This window comes from Calonectris borealis, chromosome 21, assembly GCF_964195595.1.
Source record: "Calonectris borealis chromosome 21, bCalBor7.hap1.2, whole genome shotgun sequence".
Taxonomy (NCBI): domain Eukaryota; kingdom Metazoa; phylum Chordata; class Aves; order Procellariiformes; family Procellariidae; genus Calonectris; species Calonectris borealis.
In genome coordinates this window covers 2923481-2941964 of record NC_134332.1, presented here as the reverse complement: position 1 = coordinate 2941964, position 18484 = coordinate 2923481, and the positions used below count along the sequence as shown (strand labels likewise).

Genomic DNA, 18484 nt, shown 5'->3' with positions numbered 1-18484 from the left:
GTCCTCCCAAACTGATCCCGTTGCTTCCTTCTAGATGTCCTCCTCTCTCCCATGAGGTCTCACGGACCTCCTCCTGCAGTGCCAGGAGCCCTGTGTTTTGTCCTTTTCTCCTGTAGCACGTTCCCCGCAGGGTGCTGCAGCCGGGTGGGAGCTGGAGCGCTGCAAGGTGGGAGTCACCCCCGCCGCAGCCGGACCTCCTGCCTTTGCCTGAGGCTTTAGCACAGATGCAGCTCCAGAGGGGAGCTAATCCAGTGGATGCAAAACCCTTCAGAAAGATGTTTTCATTCCCAGCTTGTTCCTGTGTATAAGGCTTTGTGTTACCTAAAGACTGTGAAGTTCCTGGGAAATTGGTTTGGATTGTTTTGGTGTCATTGTTCACACAGAAATAGATTTATATTTTATAACACCTATCTGGGACTAAAGAACAGTTGAGTTTTGAAAGGCAATGCTTAATAGAGGTTTTCACTACCAAGGAAGCTGTAGGATGTCTCAGCCAAACATAGAGAAAGGTACAAGCAAGAGTCCTTTCTTTTCATGATCTCATCAGTAGGCAGAGATGTTATGAACACTATTGATGCTCTGGGAAAAAGATTCTGGAAACTTGGCATGCTGCCTCTACGTGATTAAAAATTAGGCACTGGAGACATGCTGGTGAACAGCAGCTGTTTTAAATTCTAAAGTGTAGTTATATGGCCTGAAAAGTGAGGCTGTAAAAGTTCTACATCTTAGTGTTCTGCATTTATTCTCCATCAATGACTTCCAGATCACACTTGTTGAGTTTTATAAGTCAAATCAAAGTTCTTTTATCTAACTTCCAGTCCGCCTGGTCCAATCTGTAGAGTCAAACTATGTTTCTATGCTATAGGATTTTTTTTAAAAACACTTTTAGCCTAATGCCTTGTCAGAAATCATCATTTGGCTGTAAAACTGTATTCAGTTGGTCTCCTACTAGAAATAAAAACTTCCTGTAAGCATTTTTCCTCCTTCTTGATGCTCAGTCCGGCAGCAGGAAGCCCTCAGCAGATCTGTAGCTGTAATAGTCTGCAGCAGAGATACGGTGTCATCAGTCTGTGCGATATGTTTTAATTTTGTCTAGCCACCGTTTGCAGGGTTAGGCTGTTCCACATGATGCTTCGTCAAAAGAAGTATTAAGTTTGCAATGGGATGTGAGAGCTGTAGCTCAGGCTGGGCTGAGGCATAATTTCACCTCTAGCAGGGGGAGCCTGCTCAGCCGTGATTGCAAGATCTTTGCATATGAAGCACGTTTTGGAAGGTCAGATCCCAGAGTTTTGACTTCCCTCCTTCCTTTCATTTCTCTGGTATTACACCAATCCCAGAATATGGACTCTGTACAAAAATTTGAGATTTCACCCCCTTACATTTTAAATGCCTCTACCCCTCACCAAGCTTGAGAAGCCTGCACCTGGGACCTGGTATCTTCTTAGTAGACCCAGCCCCTGGCTGAAACTATAGACTTGTGAAAGCTCAGCCTGGGCAACAAGACAGAGCAGCCCCAACTAGAACTTCTCTTGCTGAGAGCCTTCAAGTGGCCGCTGGACTAGGTCTTCCCTAGATAGCAGTTAATACCATGGAAAAAACAAGCAATCCAAGAAAGGAAACTGAAGTTTCCCAGATAGATACGGCTTGGAAACAAGGACTAACACCAAGTCATTGTCACTTAGGAAGCAACCCAGGAGCGTGATTTTGATCAGCTGAATTAATAGAGCACTCACAAGGTCAGGGAATCAGCTGTGTACGAGGGACGTGATGTGGCGTTACAGCTGGCAGAGACGTCTGTGTCTGTGCATCTCTTGTCCAGTTGTATTGCATTGCTGAGCACCTGCGTTGTGTTGTCGGACTGCTGCATTTCTGACTCTATCTTGTGCAGGGTCCACCTTGTTCTCATCACTGGAGCTGAGGGCCTGTAGGCCCTTGTACTTAGGAACCTGATCTTTTGCACAGAGCTGTATGTAGCTGTTGAGCCATATTCCCGCTGGTCTGTGTGCGCATGGTTCCACTGACTTCAGTGGCATTACACCCACTCGTGCCACCTGAGAATTTCACTCATCGTGCTTTCTCAGCAATTTATCATGTGCAGCTGCTTGAAGGAGGCTTCTTGCCACTTTTTGCATTCTATTTATTGTCCTTGGCAGTTGCAAAATTGCTGTTGCATCTAGTTAGCAAAGACTGATTATAGTAGATAACCTCTTAAATGGCTGTAGGCATATGCTGGGCTAGGGTTGTGGCTGGCTGTGTGACCTGTAAGCTGCTGATGGGGGTAGAAGGGGCATTTTTGCTAACAACTAGATGTAGCTCCGAGGATGCCCTAATAGAGTTTGAGATTGGGTTAGCTGTCAGACAGGGTGTGTTTTCGAAAGCCATTACAAGAGCTGGGCTTGCATCTCTCATCTGGAGGCTTTTGGCATCAGGCGTTAGTATGGTTTGCTTAGTTAGCGGCTCTGGATAAATCTCTCTTGTTATAGCGCTAGGAAAATTTGAATTTTCCTTTTTGGCTCCAAGATAGCTCATCAGTTTGGCTCACTGATGTTTAAAATGCTATTAGTGGGATTACAAAGCTGAGGTGTTTAAATTGCACAGCTCAAGACTTCTCCCAGGTAAGGAAAAAACAGAAGAAAACTATTTCTTCCTTTACAAGAGGAAGTACTGTGCTCAGTCTGTTGGGATGGGAAAGAGAGAAGCTTGTGGGCACGGTGCCGAGGCTTAGTGACGGACAAGGCTTAGGCTAATTCCCATGTTGTGGTTGCTGTGCAAGAACAGTTGGGCAATTAATCCACAATTTCAGCCCTCAACATCCAGGCATCTGTTCTCTCTGGCCCTGATGCCATCCTGCTGATTAATCTTAGGGAAGTGATCCTACTTGTGGCTGAGTTCTCCACCTGTGTGATGGTCTCAGCAGTGTTGAAAACAGAACCGTGATGCAAAGCACAGTCTTTGCTAATGTGATCTGGAGCTTCCTAAGGAAAAATGTAAGAGGCTTGTATTCCTTTACATGGCTCAAAATCATTGCATTGAGCACATGGCAAGATTTAGGGAGAGTAGTGGGTATCTACCTGCTGCAGTAAATTAAGTTTGCAGAGTAGAAATTAATACCCTGCTATCCTGAGGACTGCTCTAATCTGTTCCAAGCAGTCGTAGCACCCACTGACTGCTCTGAAGCTCAAAGAGTGGGAGAATTGCCCTGATAACAGCTGCGTGCAAAGCAAGATTATCTGCATGACTTCATTTACTGTTTGGAAACCAGGCAGCCTTCATTCAGAATTTGTACAGATGCATCTGCCTTGAATCAGCAGTGCTCCCTACAGTCCGTAGCCAAGTAGTCTCGCTCCCTGAACCTTGCAGCTTGTGGTGGATGGTGGAGGAGGAGAAGGAAGATTTACACTCTGTGGAAGGTGGGAAGTATGTGTCGAATGTAGTTGCAATAAGGCTGCATGGAAAAGCTGCTCAGCTAGCTATAACTAGACCTTTGTGCTGCTAACGAGAAATGCCAGTTAATAAATACCATGACTCCTTTGTAGGGTCTCACCTTCCCTCCAAGCACTTCACTTGACAAGCATTAATTAACCCTCACAACTATCTTGTGCTTGGTGGTTGGTTTTGAATCCCGTGCTGCTGATGTGGCACACAGAGGTTGTGACTTGTTTATGATCCCAGGGGCGTTAAATGGCCAGTGCCTGATACTGGGATAGCTGTGTCCTAGCTGTACCAGAAGAGATGTTATACAGACCGAAGCTTCTTTGTGTGCTAAGCTTTACCTCTCCCCTGCCAAAAGAATCTGGCACGGTTCAAATCTCTTCTAGTTTTTCTCTACTTCTATCTCTCACCTGGTTAGGTGTAGACATCACCTTTCCACCTTTTAAGAATTTGAACTGGGATTTTCAAAGGAATCCACTGGAATTAGATGTTCAAATGCTGCTGAAATTCCAGCCTGTGTTTGTCAGAAGATCACAGTCTTAAATTGTAATTTCTCTTGTCACAGTTGTTAAAAAGGAAAATAAAGAATACTGCCACTTAGGATAAAGTGTGCCTTTCTTCTGCCAGCCTGAAAGCCTCACAGTTGCTCTGGTTGTTGGTAGTGTCTAATTAGTGTAACTTTCTCTGCAGTTTCATCTGTTCCCCACAGTTAAAAAAGCAACAGCAACTAGCAAGATGTTAAGAAGGATGGTTTAGCTACAGTAATAGGCTTGGTAATTATTTTTGTGATGGTAGTTGTAGACAAGGAAGAAATCACAGCTGTCTAGTCTAATAAGTATCAAAAGTCCTGACATTGCCTTCTTCCAGTTATCCCTTCTTTAATCAATTTAATACTGTCAAATACTATTTAAAACTCAACGCTTTAGCAGCCGCAATCACTCACCAAAACCAGCCCCAGAAAAATAGCTATACCCAGGGACTTTAATACATTTGGGATGTTGGGGCAAGATGGAGATAAAACAAAATGTTTTTCTAATTCGGAGGCTTGGTGAAAGCAGAACCACATCTATAGCCTGGGTCCTTGGATTATGTCATTAATTAATGTTTTTCATTTCAGGGTCAGAAAGGTGATCCTGGGTTGTCGCCTGGAAAAGCTCGCAATGGACAGAAGGTAAGATGTTGCCCAGAGCACGCAGGCATCAAGACCACGGTGTGCTTTAAGCCCTGTGAATACACATGGAGGGAGTCCGTACTGCAGCCACAAGCATGACAGCTACTCAGGTAGACTTAGGACTGAAAATTAAGACTTAGACCCCAGATTCAGGACTAAAGGGGGTTAGCTAAGGTATTGACCACAGTGCACTGAAGTGCCTGCTCCCACAGCTTTTTGTTGTCTGAGTGTTTATCCATTTTATGCACAATCTGCAGCCCAAACTTAAGTCCCTGCTGCTGCAAGCATGTGGCTACTTAAGCTAGGTATTTAAACTAGCGCATAAGAGATACAGCCACACCTTGCCAGCTCTGGGCATGCAGCTGTAGAAAGAGGCAATCCCAGTGTGAGCAATAAGAACCTTGAAGGCAAAGGAAAGGATGTTCTTGCCGAGGAGCTGAGAACCAGTGCTTTGCCTCACGTCGCATACGCAGCCTACAGCAGATCGGAACTCTGAGAGCAGCCTTGCTGTCCCACTGGCGGAGAAAGGGAGGCTTCTCAGACCATTGCACTGCCAACACATGGACCCTGCTGTGTGATAACCAGATGCCTTTCCACCAAGGTCTACTCAAATCAACACAAAGCACACAACTGGGAAGTGTAGCTGCTTTCTGGATTTAGCAATTGTTAAGGATCAGAGTTCTGCTAATTCTTTTCAATAAGTTACAACTCCCATTTTTGCTGTTTCACAGCTGAGTGATTTTTACTGAGGCAACAAGGCCTCACAGAACTCTAGAAATGAATAGAAGAGCGATCAGGGCTCCACAACATCTACCTCAATTAGCTCTTTCAGTGGTGCCTGCACAATACTTCATAACTCATGCCCAGGGCAAGAAGCCTGGTTCTCTTCCTTTCATCATAAGCCTTGCTATAAATGCACAGCTAATAGAAAGCATCAGCTGAAGAACTTAGGCCCTTCATTTGAAACCAGATGCCTTGATGAAGCACAGCAAGCCACACAAATGCAAGATGGAGGGTGACACTAGAAGACATTGAGATGGCTAAGTCTGAAACGATGCTTTTAACTTAACAGCATGAGATGTCTTTTGAAATTTCTGGTACACTACATCGGAATGGCATCAGATGGAAGTCATCCACCCGCAGAGTCTGGAACCATTTTTTTGCAAGCATGCTCAGTGTAAGAAAGGGAGAGATCCAGATCACTTTTAGCTCATGTTAACAAGGCTTTATTCCTGTTAGCAGTAATAGAAACAAGGAGTTTACAGCAGGAGTTTGGAGTGATGCCTAATTTTCAAGCTAGATACTCCAAATGCATTTTCAGTAAGCAGGCACAGCACAGTGGTAGAGACTCTAAAGGGGGTTTTGATCCTAATCAGAGGAGGCCAAAACAGGCTTGTGCAAATGGATTGGATGTTAGAGAGATCTCACAGGAAAGCGCTTCTCCGTTCCTATGATGATTTGGGTATGCCAGCTGCGATGTGATGCAATCCCTTTTCAGAAGTACAGGCCACTGAAAAAACCCTCCCACCAGCAGCCTGCAAAGGTTCAAGCCATGTCATATAGGCAGGTTAAGTAATTATACCACCAGAGCCATCTGAACCGGAGCCGTGGGCTGAGCCAGTGCAGTAGCATAGTACGAGCACAATCACAGGATTTGGCAGGAGGTACCTGTTGTTCTTGTTGCATTAAAAGCTAAAATTTTCTTGCCTTGGCGATTTAGATGCCTATCGGAAGGCAAATGACGCATGTGACTGAATGAGATCATTGAAAAAAAAAAAAGCATTCATTCTGCTGGCAAAAAGCTGGACTCTAGCAGCAGCTGCCATTAATTAACTGGGTTTATTATTTATATGAGCCATTTAATAGAGATGATGTTTAAATCTACACTTCTTATCCAGTCCGTTTTTGAAGAGCTGCGATTAGAATCAGAAATATCAATAATTGGGTGCTACTATCGGCAAAATAATTTCAGTAACAGTACGCTGGGCATAGGGAAAACATTGCTGAAAACTAATTCAACTTGCTTGTTTCCTACAGGGAGACGTGGGCTTACCTGGTTTGACTGGGTTCCCTGGACCACCTGGTAGAAAGGTAAGAATATGTTCTTTTCTAGTGAATTAGATCACTATTTTTATTTTAAAATGTTCTCCTCTAACTCTGCTTAAAAGATTTCATTAAGCCCTAGTACCCAGCAAAAAAGTCTTATGCCTGTTTTGCAGGTGTATAAACTGGGACATAGGCTGAAGCAACTGCCTAAAGGTTGTACCAGCGAGACTATGTAAGAGTATGAAATGAAATTCTGGATCCAGATTTCTGTTCCTTCTTTGTATTCCATGTCCCATTGCACTGCATCATCCCTCTGCACCCTGACACTGGGTCTTCATCAGCAAGCTGAATTTAGGTCTGGTTCAGCCAACATGTTAACTAAATGGATCTACAACCAACATCAATACTCAAAGGCTGAATTCAGAACAGGTTTAGACATTCCAAGGAAACCCTAACTGTCTCTCCTGGTAAAGCACATTTCAAACAAAATATCTGTATGCCTTCCCTCTGTTTCGCTTGGAGACTGACAGCACTAGTCAGGTTTTACTTTATTTGCTTCCATACTGATGTTCCAACATCATTAACATCACCAACAACATACCTATGCCCAGAAAAGGATACGTAGGGATAGAGCATAAGATCCATCCCTGCATTCATGTTACAGCAGGGTGTGTGCTTGTATTGGTGCGTGCAAGTCTGCACAGCAATACCTTAGCAATCCATACCTTGACCTCATGTCTTTTGTATATCGAGGACACTTCAGTTGACCTTCCAGTTCCAGACTGTGTCGGTAGGTTGGTTTGTTTTTGTGGAAGCTGAACCTGTTGCAGGGAGCTGTTCAACAGTTGGGCTTGGTGGACGTGAGTCCCCTTCCCAGCAAGCCAATATTGATATAGCTAAGCTGAACAGTTAAAATTAGCATCTTGTTTCAATCACTTCATCAGTCAATGGGCCATTGAAGATATACTGTTCTTCAGGCCAATTAGCTGCACACAAACACCTACTCAGGTATGCTTTAAGACTCCGAGGAGAGAAAGAAGGTGTGGAGGAGGCTGAAAGAAACCCTCCCTCTCCATGATTGTTTGTTTGTATGCTTTATATTGGAATCAAATTGCCAAGAGTAGGGGCTGGGTTCATTTTTCTACTCCCAAGGCTGGTCATGCTTGGAGTGCTGTGTAGAGCTAGGAGCAGTAGAGTGATTAATTACTGATCTTTTGCCGTCACAAACAAGTTCTAACAAATAGGGTGCGAAGAATACCGTTTTCCTGGTATAACAGTTCATAAAACAAAATCTTGTGGTTATGATCAGCAAAATGCAATGTCAGGAGTGCAAGGACTCGTAGTGGAAAAAGTGGAGAAGGAATAGGAGATTGAACAAACATTCCTGCATCCAGCACATGGCCTTGACATCTGATTTCAGCTCCCGCAGGACAGGGCAAAGGCAGGGGTATGCTTCTGTTTCTTCAAGTAATGAGCAAGTTGGATGCTGAAATTTTTCCTTTGGTGCAGCTTAAAAAAACCACCTCCCAGTAGCACTAGTCTGGCAGTGGTTTTGGTGTAACCTGGCTTTTATTAGCATCCTGCATTAAGAAAAAATTTACAGCTGCTGGAGAAATGTTTGGAAAAAAATCTTTTTTTATCTGGATTCCCTGCTGGCATTCTCCCAGTGAAAATATGCTGGTGTTTGGCTGAAGGTGGGCAACACATCTTGGCTACCAGAAAACAGCAACGCCTTGGAAATGGACATCCCTCCTGCTCATTCCATGGAGGGACTGTGAAAAGAGCTCTAAGGGCTTTGATCTGAAAATGCCATGTAGAAACTTTCAAATAGGCAAAATATTTCACCAGGGGAAACAAAATACTTTTCCCACTAAATGAAACAACCGGCTCAGCAGCATGAGCTGGAGCCACAACCAAGCAGCACATGGGTTTGGATAGTACGGTGCCTGCCTTGTGAATGCAGGCCTTGGCTCCTTGTAGGGTTGGAGGGTCTGATCTCGGAGCACCCCGAAGTCATTTTGCCTGCACCTATCTACGAATATATGAAACTGCCTTTCAAGCAGCAGATGTAATTCTCATCCTCTCCACGCAGAGCTAATGTTGCTTTTGCTGACTAGCAGTTCTCGGGAACGGTGGCAGGACTTGGCTGTCCACTCTGCCCTCCCCTCTGGTGCCTACAAGGTGTCTGTGGGCTTTGGCTTTTGCTTGTGGGCTGCAGGCTACAGCTGCCTTGCAGATATATCTCAGCAGAGCACTGCATCATTGCTGCCAGCTGTGGAGGAAAAAATGGTTGTAGCAAAGTGCAAGATTGTAGAAGACAGCAGCAGTGAGAGAGAAAAAGCTTCGTTAAAGTCACTCGGAGAGTAAAGACAGAGCTGGGAATTGGTCAGTGCCTCAAAACACGTCCTGTCGTGCAGATGTCATTCGCTGGTCTCTTTACTCTTCACGTTCCCTATCAAAGCGCAGGATGGTCCTTTTTAGCTAGGAGAGCGTGGTTTATAAATATCTTCACAGATGAGTAAATCCTTCACTGGAGTGCAATTTCCTTTCTAAATCACAGCCCTTTGTGTTGAGCACCATGTAATCATCGGGAAGTGTTTGGATAAAAGAGCAAATGCAGTTGTTTTCATACCCTCTGCCCTGTCATTTTAGGGCTATTTGAAGAGGATTTTAGCAGGTAAATCCTTTCACGTTGCAGCCAACTTTAGCATACACAAGCTTTTCTGTTTTCTCCTTGCTATAATTAAACTGAGACAGAAATAACTCCAGCATACTATGAAGAAACACACATTCGAAGCTTCCCAGAGCTCATTATATATAGTGAGGAGGATGTTTAATAGGATGCAACAGTAGTAGAGTGTCTACATATCTAACTTAAGTGCCATTCACTTACCGTTATAGAGATAGCAATGCAATGCTTGGTACAGATGTTAGCTCAGGACGTGCTTTGAGCATCTCAGGAGGCTATCATCTAACCACCTGCTCTGGGTGGACATTGCAGGCTTGAGACGCTTGTGCTGCCCAATTGGAGCAGAATGATTCAGAGCAGCCAAGCTAGGCATCTCTTTCCTTATCCGTCAAGGGAGCGAGACGTCTCTAAGCGTTTGTATCCATGGAAGTAGGTGCCCCAGCTGTCTGGAGACAAAGGTAGTTCCTGCTCCAGGCTGTGGCTGGCGGAGCTGTGCAGAGGCCCCAGGAGGAAACCCCATGGCTCCGTGCTAAATCCCAGGGCACGTCTGGAGATGCTGAACCCAGGGCTGTTTCTGTTGGCAGCTCTCTCTGGAAGGGGGCGGGGGGCAGAACAGACGCTCTCCGTCTGCACAACGTCCTGCTGGTCCACGCTCCAGGTACGGATGATACCGGTACTGGGCCTTCCACACCCAGGTGGGTCTGGACCTTCACAACGTGCCTTCACCTTCAGGTCAGACACCCAACCAGGTGGAGCATCCTCCCTCCTTTCTGCTGATGCTGAGCCTCTGTCGAGGAGCCAGGGAGAGGTTCAGCAACAGAGGATCTCATGGGGCAGATTCCTGGAGAGGGGCAGGGAGTCCCCCCCAGTCTGCTGGTCCTGCTCCAAGAGCTGCTGAGGCACTTCCAGTTAGGAGCCGCTGGCTGAAATGCACTAGCAGTGTTCGGAGAAAGGACGTCCGAGGTGGTTCAAATAAGGGCCAGCTGGTAACCAAATGGTCTTTCAGGTCAGCCACCACCTTCTCAGGAGGTGCAGCTCAGTCAAAAGAGCGGGCCATGGTACATCAGCAAGGTTAAGCAGGAGAGAATTGGTAGAAAAGGGAATCAACATTTTTCCAAGCCAAAGCGTCTGAAATAATGAGCAAGGAGGAATGCAAAGGGGAGTGGGTAGTAGCCAGGATGGCTGAGAGCATTGCATGCCTCCGCCAGCGAAGGCTTAGGCTGCAGGTCTAGAATAGCCCATCGGAAGAATAAAAAAGCCGTTAAGCAGAGGTGTGGACTGGGAGCAGAAACAGGCCTGGGTTCATCTGGTGAATGAAGCAAAAGGCCAAGTCCTCGGCCAAGCCAGGGTTTGGTTATGGCTTCCAGAGCAGGGGGATGCTCCCCTGCGGGTTTCGCAGACAGGCAACGTGTGCCGGGAGCCCTGGCTGGGGACAGGGTGAGTAGCAGAGCCCGAGTTACAATGAGCAATTGTAACCCACCCTGAAAGCATTTTGTTACTTCTGTAGTATTTGTGCAAGGATTGTTTCTTGTTTATTTTCTCTCTCCATTTGTTTCAAATTAAATTTTCTGCTCTTTTTTTTTTTAATCTCGCTAGTAGCCCAGCTAAACAGTCATCTCTGTAACTGAATTTAATCTTCTAATCTGCTCTGACTCCATTTGATGGAAACGGGTTTGTTTTAAATAGCTGAAGCAAGATAATAAAGGAGAGGGAAAAAAAATCTGAAGTGCCTGTCACTTGCAGAATTTACTCAGTGTTTGAAGAGAGCTCTAGGTAAATCCTGGAGAAAGCAAACTGTCTTAAAATACATACTGATCAGTCTGCAGTTGAACAGGCTACCTTTGTCCCACTCCAGTGTCCGCATCTCAAAAAAAAATACTGCAAAACTGAAGCAGGTTTATGAAAGACCTGCGAGAATGATTTGAAGCCTGCAACACTTGCCAGCTAGCAAGCTGGATTAAGAAACTCATTCTAATTAATTCAGCAGAGAGCAGATTAAGAGACAGCTTGCTCGCCGTTTTAGGTAGGTTCATAATGAAAGACTCTGGATCTTGTCATACCTTGTAATAATTAGATTAGAAAAGCTGGAAGCTAGACAAATTCAAGCTAGAAACAATATTGAAGTTTCCTGTGACAGTAAATGGTTATTTCGGTGTTTCCTGTGGCATTTCAAGTTTTAAAGCAAAAGTGAGCACTCTGAAATGCAAGTGACTCAGGTTGTGTAGTCCCCCAACTTGCCCAAAGCCAACATTTTCACCCTACAAGCCTGTGGTTTCCTAAGGATTAAGGACAGCTTTGCTAAAGGTGTAGATTACAAATAGACAGATCTGAGTGTAGATACAACTCTAAGTCTGTTCGTGGAGCAAGTCCTTCTGGAGTAACCACAGGCCAGACCCCAGCGGGCGCAGGCTGCTGCTGCCCCACCGCGTTGTAGCAGAGCCTGGGAACGTCGGCAGGGTTTGGGTGGCACAAGCACAAAGCAGCACCTTAAAAGTTTGCGTGATTGTGTAGTGCTATCCCATATCTAAAGACCTGCTTCTCCTCAGAACTCTACTCCCACGTGCAAAGAGAAATTCAAACCAAAACCAGATTTTTATTTTTGTTTGTTCTTATTATTCATCTTTTCCATCCTATTTCAACAGGGTTATAAAGGCTACCCTGGACCACCAGGCCACCCTGGAGACCAGGTGAGTCTTCCCAGTTTCCAACACTGAACCTTTAAAGAGGGATGGATTTGCTGACTCTGATGCTAGTTTGGATCCTGTACAGCCTGCCCGGTGTGGAGAGCCAGCTCCTTCCAGGGGCGGCTTGGTACCCACAGGGCATGCGCAGCACTGTGCACATGCACTGCCCAAGCATCAGCAGGTTGGTGGGAGGAGACTGCCTTGGAGTTTCTAAATTTAATTTCTAATTTTTATAGTCAACCATGTTAAGTTCACCTGGTGAAAGAATACCAGCTTACCCTACTCCCCCTTTATTTTTCCTTTTACATGAATTTCACCTGGAGTTTACTAACCACATCATATTAAGTACTAACATGTAATTCCCCTCCCAAAGCCCATTCCCCCTCTCCCCTTTTCTCACCCCTCTTTATTTGGTTAAGTCTGATGTTTGCAGTTCAGGAAAAAAAAAGGCAATGAATAGCAGGCCCTGTTAGCAATGATGTTAAAGGATATTATACATGAATCCATTTAGTTTTGAAGAATTTTGGCAGTGCTTCCCCACCAGTAAAACGGTTCCATATGCCAGATATAGATGCAGCCTTACACCTTCTCTTAGCCTCCTTGTTTCAAACTATCTGCTGCTTTCACTGCAGATGGAGAAGGAGAAATAGCAACACTTGCTTAATGCATGGATCCTATTGATTTGGCTTCTGTGTGTTCTCCCCCCTCATTAATTTATTCCACTGTCTACCCTTAATATTTTCTTCCTCTCTATAAATTTGCATCAGTTTAATCCATTCCACCCTCCTTTCCCCCCAGCTCAAAGAATGAAGCAGCTAAAAAGGCTTCCCAAGTGTGACATTCACCTTACCTTCTGTGCCTTTTCTTTTTTCTTTCCAAAGGGCGAACGAGGACCAGATGGAAGTCCAGGTGCCAAAGGTTATCCTGGCAGGCAGGTGCAGTAAATCTCATCGTGCTGTGCACAGACTAGGGATTTGGGTGTGCAGGTAGCTAAATATATGCCCTGAGAAATACATGTCCCACTAAAGACAGTGCAGACCTCTAGAATATGTCTGAATATTTTCCTTCTTCCCTCCCCAAGATGCTGTATCAATGACACGGTCTTTCAATTCTGGGGGACGCTAAGGTTGTTAGAAAGTATTTTATGCCTATGATGGATAAAAACTGAATTTCTATAGCAAAATCTGACAAATTTTTGCTTCAGTATAACAACAGGGAAAAAAACTCAAAACAGCAGAGCAGAGAAACATATGTGCAAGCCTCTAACCCTTCACTTTTAGGCACATTTTACATCTAATGTTGAACACGTTAGAAATCTGGGACAGAAAAAGGTGTATTACCAAAAGAAAAGATTTAGATGAACTCTCATTAGTAAAATTCACTAGCATAATCATATCTATACATACATGTAAAATTATACGCAGACCATATAAATCATATTTGGAGCTGCAAAAGAGGTGATTAAAGAAAACCAAGTGTTTGTCTTCATTCTGAAAAAAGTGCACAAAGACAACTTTAGGAATGGAGGAGTGTGCAAAGGAAAATGGATCAAAATTGGACACTTAATTGTCTTACTCGTGTAAGATGCTGAGTAGTAGGAAGAAAATTAAGGGAAGAATTTGTAAGACCCGAAACGGAATCTGTTGGAGGGCAGAAGACCTGGCCCTGCAACATTTTACAGGGAAATGAGTTTGTCATGGGTTTCTAAAATGGACACATTAATGTTTGATTCTCCCACATTCATATTTAAGTACATAGCAAAGAGGCTAGGCAGATGTCAAAGACCCCAAGCAGTCTGCCATGAGCGTTTCAGACTTGTCGTGACTTCGTATGTGAGTTTTTACCCAGATGTGTAGGTTATTGGACTAAATGCAAACTAGATATGCGGAACAAGTCTGCATTCCCCCTGCCTCAGACTACTTTAAATTTGGAATTAAATTGTTACCTCGCTTAGCAAATTTTAAGTGGAATATACAGATGCACGCTGGAGAGTGCAGATGGTGGAACTGGATGAGAGTTTTATGCACCTGACTAAATGCTCCATTCATACTCTGAAAGGCTTTTAGAGATTTGCATGCCAAAGAATCTCCTAGGTGTGAATGTGTGTTAGATGACTAATATGAAGCAGTCTGAGCTATATCGGTCATACAAGGTTAATGAATGCCATTTAGCAATTCACAGCAGTGTTCTGCCCATCAGATAAGCAGGGTGAAATCTTTGCGCTTGACGTATGAAGAACAAAAGTGCTTTCTTAAAATGTGGTTTGGGTCAAGAAAGTGACTTTTCTTTTTTTTTTTTAAATGCAGCTTTTTTCAGCGTATCTGAATGCTGTGCGTATACAGCATCAGAACTGTTTACTGAGATTTTACTACTTGTTACTCCTGTCAGCTGTGCTGGCTCTGCAGCGCTATGGGAGAGAGAGCTTGGCTCTATTTGGATTTGCGCATCATAGGCAGAATTGTTAACTTCACCCCGATGGCTGAAATCTTTGGCAACGATGCGTGAGCCAGGAAAGAGCACAACCTGACTTTCAGATCCCAGGCTGAGCGTGCAGTGCTGCCAGCTAAAGAAAATACGGACTTAGCTTTTTTTTCCCCCACCCCACCCCCCCTTCCAAAAAAGCCCAACAACATTTGGAACTAGAAAAATTTGACCTGGAAACTTGCTAGAAGACAATAAACATGAAAATTCATTATGCATTTTTACAGAGTTCTTTTTTACAGTACTTTAAGTGAGCAGCAATAGGCATAGAAGTAGAATGGGGAATGTATTTTCAATTCTTTCCATAGCTGTTGATGCTGCAAAGGGTTTGAGATACGCAGTAACTGCACTGCTAAGTGACTTTGTAGGCTGTAGAAATTCGAGGGGCTTTCTCACCGCATCAGGGCCAGCCTGTGTTCCCTAAACAGGTATTTAAATACATTTGTCACTTGCTATGCATGTGTTTAGTTAGGCAGCAAAACGAATCGGGAGCTGTCGGGTACAGAGCATCACTTTACATCGCATCTGAAGTGTAACGCAACCTCTGTGCAGCCTGCTGCATTAGCCTTTTTGGTCTTTATGATCAGAAATCTCTACTTCAGCCCCAGGGAAGGCTCGCTGTGTGCAGCAGTCTCAGGTTCTGCAGAGTCCCAACTCCCCAACAATGGGAGATTTGTTATTTGTATCACTCTGTCCTTTTTTCTCCTTTGTTGATACGCCTTGGACTCAGCGCTGAAAGCAGAACCACGCAGGGACAGTGCTGGGGATTTGGCACTGCTCATGAGGTTAAGTTAAAGCCTGTCCACATTTGTCTTTGTTTCTTCCCTTCTGTTCTAGGGTTTACCTGGCCCCATAGGGGAAGCTGGTCCAAAAGGCAGTCGGGTAAGCAGCCTTTCATTTGTCTTTTCTCTACTTGTTTTTGACAAAGGCTTCTCAAGAAATTTTATGCTTAATTTTGCAGTCCTGAGACTAGTTCCTTTAATTTGTTGGATTCAGGGGATATGAACTGTGCGCCGCCTGTTTATTGAAGCACTGCTAAATTTTTTAAATTAAACATGGAATGTACCAAGATCAAAGTTCACCAATAGCGCTGATGATACAATGTCAACCCCTTCAGAGCTCACAATGCAGGAGAGGAGAGAATGGCATACAAATTCCTACCAAAGACCAAAGTCTGAACTTTCTGCAAGCTCCATTTCCCAAAGGCCTCTTTAGTTTCAATAAGTGTGGTTCAGCGGTCTTTGACCATGCTGAATATGGGCTCTTTTGGGTATAGTCCTGAGTTTGGGAGTGATTTATATCATTATGCAGAGTAGCAAGCCAGCATCTTGAAGCCATGTGCAAATACAAACATTAATATCGCTGTTCTGCCTGGTTTTGCTCACCAAATTGAATTGCTGGGGGTTCATTCTCACTGCAAAGGATTATTTTTAATTTTTTACCAATTAAGACTCTCATTAATCGCATTTTGTTCTTTTCCTGCAATTCTAAATTCACAATGAGATTCTGAGCCAATAAAATCTCCGCTTTCTCTAACATGTGATACTTTCTCTATATGCAGTAAATTCAACCAGCTGGCTTTCATCACTAGGAAAACTGCAAGGAATAAACAAATGCTGACCCTGTAGCTAGCTGTGTTCCTGAGCTAGGAAGGGAGATGGCATGTTCAATGTCCTGCGGGAGAGAGGAAGATCTGAGATAGCACAGCTTGCTCACCTGACTTCTGCAAGTGATAAAGTTTTCCCTGGTACATCTGTTTCACTGGCCTAACCAGGACCTCATGTAATTATCATGTGGTAGATGTGCAGAATGTAAGACTTGAGAATTATTTTCCACTTTGCACCCCTGAGTGCTGAGGACTTGAAATATTTATAGCTACCCAAGAAAGCCATTTCTCAGTTCAACTGCAGTCAATCAGAATTGGGTACTAAGGTGAGATATCTGCGTTTTGTGGATTGAGGAAGCCAACTGTGGACTATTCTCCATCCCCCATCTCTATTTTTTCTTCTGCAGGATGTAGTTCAGGAGTTAGGTGGTTTGTCCTGGGGCTCGGGAGGCAAAGGCAGACAGCATCATTTTAACGTGGCCGTATTTCCCGGCTAGGTATCATCCCTAAAGGAAGCGCAACCTAAAGGGAGCAATGGACTAGTGAAAAAATTTGGTGGGGTTGACAGTAAGAGATTTAGCAATGATGGAGAAAGATAGATGAGCGAAAATCAGTATTAACGCTTGGCTCCTGTAAGGGTGAGGTGCCACTGAGGGGGCTCCCTGCTGGAATTCACTTCCTCTTGATTCTGCGTGTTTGGCACAAATTAGTCCTTTGCAAAGGACCAGCACACAAGGTAACTTTGTACTAACTGCTGAGCAAAGAGGATTAAACACAAGGCTTCAATTGTTGCAAGGGAAGGGAAATGTAGCATTTGTGTCCTGTCTGAGCAGATCCCAAGGCTAGAGAAACGTCGCTTCAAAATGCGACGCCTGCCAATGAGTGTGAAAGGAGTGGATTTGATGTGAAACGCGCTGGTGCAAAGGAGGCTTCTTTACAGTTGGGTGTCAGAGGATCTGTACGTATGTAAAAGCTGAGCCTCGTACACCAATCCTAAGAGCCTGAAGTGGCACGTTCAGCCTCTCCCTTCCCAGGCAGGGCCCTGGTGCTTGGGTTGACAAAGTGTTTGCAAAAGCTCTTGGTGGTGCAACAAGTTTGCAGGGAAAGGCTTTAGGCAGAAGCATTACCGATTTGCTCCTCTCTCAGCACAGGGTGGTCGGCACCTCGCATGCCAGGAGAAGGTGGTGTTTGCGTGAGAAGGGGCTGCAGTGTGCGACCACCGTGTGACATAAGACAAGCAGAAAGAGCTTGGTACAGCAGGACATTTTCGCAACACAGTTGAGAAGGAGTGCCAAAGGCAGGGAAAGAGTCCTTGGAGAGATGAAAGGAGGTGTAGGCACGTGGATTGCTTTTGCTATCACTCTTGCTAACCTTGAACCAAGCTCCGTTTCCCTCAGGTACACTCAGAGCCAGCCCAGGTAAGGCTTCTTCTTGCTGGCCTCTTCCTGCCTGGAGTCCTCATGATCCCTGGTGTGAGGGTATGTGCCCTTGGACTACATCGTGGAAGCCAGCACCATGCAGTCCATGGGCATATACACTTGCCTCAAGGTTTATTTCATCACGGCTGCCATTGACCAACGCTGGAGGATGCTCTGCTGTTCAGGAAAGACAGCCTGACTGGTTGCTAATGGAGAAATGTATTTGACTACTTGTTTCCTCTTTTCTTTAGGGATATATTGGTCTCCCAGGATTATTTGGGCTACCAGGGGCTGATGGAGAACGAGTGAGTATTCTGTGAAGAAAACCTTTGTGTGTTGCTTGAATACAGTTCTTCAGAGCCTGTTGTAACCTTCTCTGTCCCTTGTTCCTGAGGAAAGAGGCGAGCATGCCTAATGTTTAACCGTGCCTTCTTTAGCCTGTTTCTATCCTTGCATGAAGACCTGCGTTCCTGTATGATGTTGACATTCAGCTCAGGAAAACCTAGGCTTCGGACAGGGTCATCAGACCTCACTGTTGAGCAGAGAGGAGTTTTTCTATATTTTCCTTCACTTAAAAACCTGCTTTCCTCCTCCCCCTTACTAGTTCATCTTAGCGGGAAGGGGCGGGGGGGAGAATGTACATGGAAATTCCCTGCTCCCACAGGAGTGACATCCCAGCCACAGTGTCCCAGCATTTTGGGTGTCCAACTGGAGGTGTCTGGAAAGAGCCTGGGTCCTGGAAGGGGCAGTGCCTGGGGCTTTCTGACAATGGCTTTCCTTCCAGTTACATCGAGTTGGGCAGTCAAGACTGGGGCCTGTGGACGGGCAGCTATGGCTGCTGTTCCCATGTGTCCTCCGTTCCCCCCAACCTTTTCATCGTGCCTTCTTCAAACCCACACGTTCAGAGCTTTGCAGGACCTCCCTTGCTTATTTGCTCTTCTTCCCCACGTCCCCCCA

The 18484-nt window shown here is 44.9% G+C and overlaps 1 protein-coding gene across 1 annotated transcript in view; it reads left to right on the top strand.

Annotated features, from left to right (window-relative positions):
• The first annotated feature begins 3370 nt into the window (after window positions 1–3370).
• The window catches only part of COL27A1 (collagen type XXVII alpha 1 chain), a 123928-nt gene continuing 108814 nt past the window's right edge, over window positions 3371–18484 (top strand). The window contains exons 1-7 of the mRNA XM_075171002.1: window positions 3371–3430; window positions 4550–4603; window positions 6641–6694; window positions 11981–12025; window positions 12904–12957; window positions 15341–15385; window positions 17779–17832. Coding sequence (XP_075027103.1) covers window positions 3371–3430; window positions 4550–4603; window positions 6641–6694; window positions 11981–12025; window positions 12904–12957; window positions 15341–15385; window positions 17779–17832 — 366 coding nt within the window. The remainder of the gene's footprint in view (window positions 3431–4549; window positions 4604–6640; window positions 6695–11980; window positions 12026–12903; window positions 12958–15340; window positions 15386–17778; window positions 17833–18484) is intronic.